At 40.6% G+C, this 8,992-nt stretch overlaps 1 protein-coding gene across 1 annotated transcript in view; it reads left to right on the top strand.

The window, feature by feature from the left end:
• The first annotated feature begins 5,952 nt into the window (after positions 1-5,952).
• LOC147626062 (DNA repair metallo-beta-lactamase family protein) overlaps positions 5,953-8,992 on the top strand; it is a 3,564-nt gene continuing 524 nt past the window's right edge. The window contains exons 1-5 of the mRNA XM_086817621.1: positions 5,953-6,162; positions 6,254-6,362; positions 6,777-6,967; positions 7,852-8,061; positions 8,142-8,992. The exon at positions 8,142-8,992 is cut by the window's right edge and continues 524 nt beyond it. Coding sequence (XP_086673747.1) covers positions 5,965-6,162; positions 6,254-6,362; positions 6,777-6,967; positions 7,852-8,061; positions 8,142-8,992 — 1,559 coding nt within the window. The 5' untranslated portion in view covers positions 5,953-5,964. The remainder of the gene's footprint in view (positions 6,163-6,253; positions 6,363-6,776; positions 6,968-7,851; positions 8,062-8,141) is intronic.

The raw sequence follows: 8,992 nt of genomic DNA, 5'->3' as shown, positions 1-8,992 counted from the left end.
AGTCAAAATCCTGAACTCTTCCATCAAGGCTCTGTTCTGAACCACTATCTCCATTAATAAATAAGTAATGTGTTGAAACATCAGGCATTATAAAAGGACAATCCACCTTTTCTTTTCCCTTGCATGACAATGTAAACTTAATGAATTTTCAACACATGTAGTACCACCACATCAAAATGCTTAACATTCTACCTCAACCTATGTAACCAAGGTCTCATAATAGACCCATTACTAGAGGAGTTCTCTCTTAGTCCACTAAGTGCTAGTTATTGTTGCTCAACATTTAAGGCACCCATCTAATTCTTTACTTCAGTCTCCTATAGAATCCTTCCCAGTAATCTCATCAAACACAACATCCTTGCTTACTTGCATCTCATGCATACTAGCGTTATAACATCTGTAAACTTTTTGCTCAAGGGAATAGCCAATGAATATACATTATTATGCCTTGGGATCCAACTTACTTCTCACCTCACCTGGTACATGTATGTAAGCAATGAAACTAAACACTTTCAAGAACGCTAAATCTAGTTTTCTCTAAGGTAGTGGGCATCATGTTTATGATATAACCTCCAGTTTCTACTACAGTTTATATTATAAACTATAGTTTCTACTTTCAAGTGTGCCAAACTAGTTTTTTCCTAGTATACTTTTATTCAGGCATCATGCCATGAATTGATGTAGTAGGCATCATGTTTATAATATAAATTGTTGTTTCAGCCCAAAAAATAATGAGGCATCCCTTTCTCATTCATCAATGCATTGACAACTTCCTACAATATGCATGTTTTTCCTTTTTGCAATCCCATTTTGTTGCAAGGTGTACCTGAATGTAAACTACCTCTTTATTCCATGCTCTCTTTAATAGTCATTGAATTCATTGGAGAAATGTTCTCCTTCACTATTTGACCTTAGGCATTTTATGTGCATAACTTTATCTTTTTCTACCATAGCTTTGAAGATTTGAAATTGAGTAAATACTTTACTTTTCTCTTTCATGAAATATACACCCACTTTCCTAGTGTCATATCATCAATGAAAGATACATTTATAACGGTGTCCTCTAGTTAATGGCATCTTTGTTAGTCCCCCCAAATATCAGAATGCACCAAATCCAAAGGTCTTTGACTTACATACTTATTTTCATGGGAAATGCTTAGCTTGCTTACCCAGTTGGCATGCTTCACATATTGTGTGCATTCTATCCACTTTGAACTTTGGTAAACCTGTGTAACAATACTTTAGGCCTACATATTCTTCATCCCACTGAATATTGACATGTCCAAGGTATTTATGTCAAATATCAATGTCTACAATCACACATGTAGCCTTCATTTTATGCATGCTTACATCTAATAATGTAAACATTCTATGAACTCTATCCCCCTTTGTAACCAAGTAGTACTAGTTATTGAAATCTTTCACATAACATCCATAAGGGTTAAACCTCACTTGCAAACCTTGCTCAATCATTTGCCTAATAGAAACTAGGTTCTTTGTTATGCTTGACACACGAAGCACATCACTAACATTAGCAAGATACATCATTTTTCATCATGCCATAGATAAAGAGACTTTCTTACTAACACGCACAATAGGGTGCATTGTATCATTGTGCTAACATCAACAAGATACATCGTTTTTTCATCCTACCCAATAGATAAAGAGACTTTCCTACTAACATGCACAATAGGCTACATATTGTATCATCACATGTTTCTAAATAACTTGGTTTTTCCAAATCCCTCAATTCTTTGAACCACTCACCATGGCTTGTTATGTAATTAGAGGCACATCTGTAGTCGTGGAACTAAGCATATGCTCCATCACAAAAAGTTGCTCACATCTACCTTTAGCTTACTTACTTTTTGATGATGCATAGTTCCCTTTGTTGTTGCAACTTCCCACTTTTTATGTCATTATACTCTTTATAGCACTTCTTTTCTATATTCCTTGGTTTGCCAGTAATTTCCACTCTGATTTCTTTGCCATCCAGGTCAACCACTCTAGCTTCCCCTACCTAGAGAGTGGCTCTTTCTTGTTTACGCATTGGAATCCTATTGTTGTTGTCCATTATTCCTATTTCCATATTAGCATACACCTTGGCCTCTAGTGAAGATATGTTTATATCTCTACCTTTATTTGTGTAGAAGGCATGCTTCTGGAGGATGATCTTATTCCCAACATTTCATCTCTTCATTGATTAGAAGGGCTATTTGGTCATGAAAGTTTGAAAATTTTTCTCAAGTTTCATATAGATATCTAAAATTAATCAAGAATTGATCATACTCTTTTTCAAGCTCACTCAAAGTGATCGAGTCGTTATCATTAACCGGTGCTCCAATAGAGGCAAACCATATGCAAGCCCTTTAATCTTCAATGAGTAATCATTGATACATAGCTTATTTGTTTGCATATATTATGCAGCTCTTGCTTTAACTACATCTTCCTACACTTAGTACTTATGCTATACAGCTTAGGTATCCCATGCATCTTTAGCATCCTATATATAACCAATCATCATAGAATGGACACACTAATACATGGCCAATACATAGCCGTGCTGGCTCTATCATGCCACGCCTTAAAGGTGTTGTGGAGTGAGATTTCTTCTTGAAGCTGGGGCTCCTTCTTGTTGCCTATAATAAACTCCCAATATCCTTTTTCAAGTTTGTCATCTTGAACTTCCATGCTTGGAATTTGTTCTTGTCCAACTTCTCACTCACAATTTGAGATAGATTTGTCTGACATTGCTACCTATAATAACTTTGACCTACACCAAATACGGTATTCTTTAAGCTAGCCAAATGGACTTACAGTAAGTCATGCAATCTCTAACAATATGTCTGAAAAATACATGCATAATTACCAACAGTATTGTAAACATGTTATGTAGCTACTTATGTGAACCATTCACATGAAAATACACTTGAACATGTTATGCCACTTTATGTCAAACAATCACATGAACATACACTTGCAATACATGCATAATTACCAACAGTACTGTAAACATGTTATGTAGCCGCTTTATGTGAACCAATCACATGACCATACACTTGGACATGTTATGTAGCCACTTTATGTGAACCAATCACATTAGCATACACTTGCAATACATGTGTAGAGAAATTCAAATCAACCACTGTGCATAACACTGTGCAAAACATGCATAGAAACACTGCACAAATTAAAACCGTCGTTGTCGACACTTCTATTTTAGTGTTTTAAAAAACCTTTCAAGGCCAACAAACGGAATCTAAAATGACTTTGTATACACTATGCTTTGTTTTACCGAGGAGGGCTCCCTAATATATGGTAGTATCCCCTCCTGCTATGCCTACTGCCACTACCCTTTGACTAGTAGAGATTTGCTTCTAAAAATCAAATGAAAAGAAATGGAGTTACCCTTACCCATGTATTGCTTTATTTTCTTTCCTCTCTTCAGCTCGTTAATACGAACTGGCACTCTGATACCATGAGAAGAATGTGGGGGGAGAGGGTGAGCTTGAGCTCCTTGTTACAAGCAAACTTCTTCACACACACACACACACACACACACACACACACACTAGAACATGATAAGCACACAAGAAAGCAATGGATGCCTGAATACTCTACTATCTTCTTCACTTCTCTCTACAACCATAACATAGAGATAAGAGCACATACTAAGGGAAAAGTACTCTACTACTAAAGCATATAAGCTCCATAGTGTGGACTTGACTATATGAGCTGGTGCTATAACTATGCCATAACTCTAGTAATCAAAGTGGTTATCATATAAACCACTGGCGGCATATAAACCATAATCTCACCAACCATAAGTGCAAAGGTGTCATCCTGGCATGTCATCCATATCTGCACTAGTTGAGCTCCATATCTCAACACTATAGCATTAAAAATAGCATAGTAATTCATTACATGTTTATACCAGTTATATAAACTCATGAGCGTAGAGAATAATTTCTCAAAAAGCTTTCTACATCTTCCTGGTTCTTGATTCAAAATGGTAGAAAAAAAATAAAGCATATTGACAATACCTCCTTATTGTTAAACCTTGAAACCAATTCTAGCACAGTAGAAAAGAAATTTAGCTCATTTTGACCTACCTTTTGAAATCATCACAAGTGAATGGAAGATGTGTCAAGTGATGCATAAGCATAAAATAAGTCTTTTGTTTTTTTTTAAATTTGTAGTGCAATGTGGCGATGTGACAATGCTTGTGGGAGGCGCGATGAAATTGCTTCTCAAGGAGTTGTAGAGCTTGGAGACCTCAAGGGTTACGAGCTCGACCATTGGAAAATCCTCACGATAGTTGCAGTTCACCAGGTAATCTCTTGTTGGATGTGTTTCAAGGGAGGGTTAGGGTGAGCCATAACACTACTAAAAAGAATTGTCTAAACCTAATCACACTCTTATACTCTCTTCCTAGACACATCGCTTAATTTTGCAATAACCTCTCCTCTACTTTACAACAAAAGGCATGTATGTGCTAGCACGGGAGAAACCAAGATAAGGAGAATGAAGCCTACACATGGGGGTGGAAAGATGCACAAAAAAGGAAAAGGGTGGGGCACCAACACCATTTTATTTTTGGGGTAGTGGAGGCATTTCACACTGAGAAGAAGATGATGAAGAGAGGGCAATCGGATGGGTGTCTGGGCCATCATTTGTTTCCTTGAAAGGTGTATATGTAGCCCAAAAACATCATGTTGGGGTTTATTATATATGGAAACAAAAATGAGGACACAAAAACACATTTTATTTTGCATGCATGGTTAAAATTTCAAGTGTGGAAGATGGTGTGTAGCATATAATGTCATGCATAAGATCCTTAATAAGATTTAATTGAACACTCCTCCCTGGGTGACCTTCCTAATTAAAAAATTATTCCTACATAGGTGGTGTCTACTTCTTTGTGTGACAAAGATGCTCGTGAGGAGGAGGAGAGGGCCTCTTAATATGTCTGCCACATGCCAAAGCAAAGGGAAAAGAGAAGGCACCAGGCACCTCCTTTGGATAAGAAAAGCAAGGGTGAAGCTTGCTTTGCAAACATGTCTACTTATACTTTAGCGATTATTACTAACTCAAAGTTATGAAAAAAGCTCATTCAAAATTCACGTGCTTATTAGGATACTTCCAATCACATATGTTTGTTAGGAACATGCTATTAACTATAGCAATCTATGCTCACCTATTTGCACACAAATACCCATGTTTCTCCTGTCAAATCAATGGGCAAGGTTCAATCCTTAAGAAATTTACTTTTTGGTGAAGAGTCTTCTTAGTAGAGGTGACTTGGGCTGTCTCAATGAAAGACACGAGCGGGGAAATTATATTGTGAACTATGAAAATGCATGGATATCCAATTGGTAAGGCTACTTTGATGGGCTCACAAAATGGATAAGGTTTCAAATGGTTGTAGCCAAGTGCTCGTAAATGTAAGGATTGAATAATCATCTCACCTCTTTTGCATTGTCCGAGCAAACAAGAATTCTCAATCGCCCTTGGACGAGTGAAGCCAGTTCAGTAAAAGCCATGTTTAACAAAAAGTGTGATTGGCGAGAACCCCTAGGTCATCATGCAACAGTGCATGAAAATGGGATTTGAACCCTTAACCCACTTCAAATTGATAAAACCATTATAAATCATGTCTGTCCATGGTTTGTGAAGCCAAGAACGAACAAGCAACTGCAGATGCTTGGTGATGGGTTGGACAAGGCTATTTGGGGGCTTCGTTGTTCACGAACATTTGTGAAACCACCCTAAGTCCCTTGGAAGCTCTCTGCTGACGTGGAAATAGCAGGCATAACAAGAGACGTATGAGGGTATTCCCCATCGAAGAGTTGTCCGGCCGCCGTGTGTGAACCCAGCACCACAAGGGGGATCACTCAGGCGGTATCTTATAGAACACACTTCTCAAATTTTCAAATCGAATGGTGGGAAAGACGCAGCTGAGCAATGGCGGAGCTCGAGGAAGAGCGCTCCTACTCATTCTGCGTGGACACATGGACCCCTTCTTCTTCGTCCGCCCGAAAGCGCCGCCATTTCTTCCTCACCCACGCCCACCTCGACCACACCCGCGGCATCGCCTCCTCCTTCTCCCCCATCTACTGCACCGCCCTCACCGCACGCCTCGTCCTCCTCCGCCTTCCCCAGGCAACGCACCCCCCGTCGAATCTCTGTTCTTACTTTCTCCAGGTCTCCACAGATTCATCTGCCCCCTAACCTTCTGCTGTTTTTCGCTCAGATGCACAGATCTGAATTCTCACAAATTAACATCGAAGAGCCCATATTGATTAAAGACGATGACGATGGATCCTTCACTGTCACAGCCTACGATGCGAACCATTGCCCTGGTATGAATGGCCAATTATTGATGCAAGTCTCATTTACGGGTTCTTGGTTAGGATTATTAGCATGTATGTGAGGAGGATTCTGGTTTCGCGCAATGGCTGAAGTTCTGGGCTATGAGAAAGTAAATCACATAATCTGTGTAAGTCAGTGCATGCCTCTGCATCAGGGATATGGAAACGGAACGGAAAATCTTTGAGACATAGTTGAATCAGGGGTTTAGAGGGGGAAGGGGAGAGCAACCTCCGCCCCTACCCGCTCTCACCTAGGGCGGCGGCCTGGGAGATGATAGTTTTTCCCCCTTTGTTAGGATTGAAACAGGGATTTGGAAAATGAAGTTAATCCTTCTTTATTATTATTGAAACAGGTTTTGTTTGTTCAAGTAATGACTAAATAGTTTCTTGGGGCACATGTTGCAGGTGCTGTAATGTTTCTGTTTGAGGGTCGTTTTGGGACTGTCTTGCACACTGGGGATTGCCGGATTACACCTGAATGCTATGCAAGACTCCCGCGTAGGCTGTTTGGAGGTGCAGTGGATTGCTTGTTCTTGGATTGCACCTTTGGCAAGGAAGCTGTGAGGATGCCACACAGGGAGGAAGCAATCAAACAGGTTAACTTCTTATTAAACTTAAACTGCAATAGTTCTTGAATGGTAATGAGTTTGCACGGTGGAACGGCAGCTTATGGGCCAACAATTTTCCTGTTTTCTCGATGCAACTCATCAAGCCAGGAATGCTCTCTATAAAGGTATTGCAACCAGAATTTTTAATCTGCCATGCTAAATGCTCTCTAGAAAGAGAAGTTCTCTTGGAGCAGGGTTACCATCGCTGCATAATTTGCACCAATCATCCCCATTGGCAACCTTCCAAAAGATGCTCAACGACATGATTGTCAGAAGCTAGTCTTGACATGTCAACAGCCCCAGTATCCACTCCTGGCCTTGGGTGATCGGGTGCACTTGCCTGAGGTTTTTAATAACCCAACAATCTTTGTCAGCTTTGGGGCACCTCACACGGCCCAGCCACAACCTCCTTTTTTGCCCGCCCTTGTGACCCAAGGCAACTTCATGAGAGAACTAAAGATGATTGTGAGAAAAACACCTATAGGGACAGTCTCAGAATGAGTGTAGAGGGGCTTCTGTCTTTACACATCATTTCCTGCTTAAATGAGTAAGGGTCTTTACGCATCACCAGATGATGGGTCGCAAGGCTTAAAATGGACAGTCAACATTTCCTATTTGCTTTTGACTAGCAGGGTAGATGTGCAAAGCCACTAATATTGCTGCTCTTCCATGGGCTAAATGGGCTTGTCATCGTGGATAAGTGTCTGAAGGGCCATTGTCAATGTGGGGCTGCACATTATCACAGTCATTTGTTTAATGTTTGTCTGACAAGTTTAGATGGTTCTCTTGAAATGTACAGTTGGTCTTTCAGAACTAAAACCAGTTTTCAGAGAACAATCTTTTCCCTTCTAACCTTTCGATCTTTTCTGTAGGTAAAGCAATGCATATGGAATCACCCAGAGGCACCTACTGTTTACCTGGCTTGTGATCTTCTGGGACAGGAGCTTCTCTTGAGAAGCCTTTCCTGTGCTTTTGGGTTGAAGATTTTTGTTGACAAGCACAACCTCCCAGATTTCTATGGATCTCTGACTGTAGTTGCGCCTGATCTAGTGACCGATGATCCAAAATCCACTCGATTACATGTAATTGTCATCATCTGTGGACCATGGTTTATCTTGATTGTATCTGTGATCTCATGGATTCTATTTTGTGGTTTTGGCAGGTCTGTGAAGGTTTTCCAAAGCTCTATGAGAGGGCAAAGCAAAAGTTTGCATCAGCTTATGCCAAGGGTGAACCTGAGCCTCTATTCATTCGTCCATCTGCGCAATGGTATACATATGGAGAAAGGCTCGAAGGTGTGGGCTCTGGTTTGCTTCTTCTTGAAAAACTCTATGAAAAGGCACCTTCCATTACCCGGAGGCGTGCTAAGTCTGCTCCTACAGAGGCAGAGAGAGACCCATTTGGGATATGGCATGTTTGCTACTCCATGCATTCTTCACGAGAAGAGTTAGAGCTTTTTGTGGCCAAGCTTAAGCCAAGGCAGGTCATCTCCACAACCCCTCATTGCAAAGCCACAGAGCTGAGCTATGTGAGAGCTTTGAAATTTTCTGCTGCTCATGCAAGAGCAGTGAGCAAAGCCATCTCAATACCGGTGAAGGAGTCAGAAGAGCAAAAGAATGCCACAGAAAACATCGAGAATGGATTGTCCACAGAGGACAAGAGTACAACACAGCCTCCTTTACTGCAAATCTTGTCGCCGGTTAGACACATCCCTCTGTTTGGCATGGCTGTGGCGGGGTTGCTTCCATCACCTCCACTCTCTTTTGATTCTGAGGAGGATGGTCCATCAGAGAATGTAGAAGATACTGCCCACTGCCCATCTCCTGTGAATGGCCCATCCCATGCTCAAAACCCAATTTGTAAGCAAAGCCAAATTGCTGACAAATGCTCCACTCCTTCAAGGGATCTACATCTTAGTCAGAGCCCAATTCACAATGGTCCGGTGAGGAGAGACGAGGAAAGCTTCTCTTGCCATGAAGAGAAGATTGAGGAGACATTAGAAGCTTGGGGTTC

Source organism: Cibotium barometz, chromosome 23, assembly GCF_041138505.1.
Source record: "Cibotium barometz isolate CiBa-2024 chromosome 23, ASM4113850v1, whole genome shotgun sequence".
Classification (NCBI taxonomy): Eukaryota; Viridiplantae; Streptophyta; class Polypodiopsida; order Cyatheales; family Cibotiaceae; genus Cibotium; species Cibotium barometz.
Note: the sequence above shows the minus strand (reverse complement) of the source record. Positions and strands in the feature narration are given on the sequence as shown.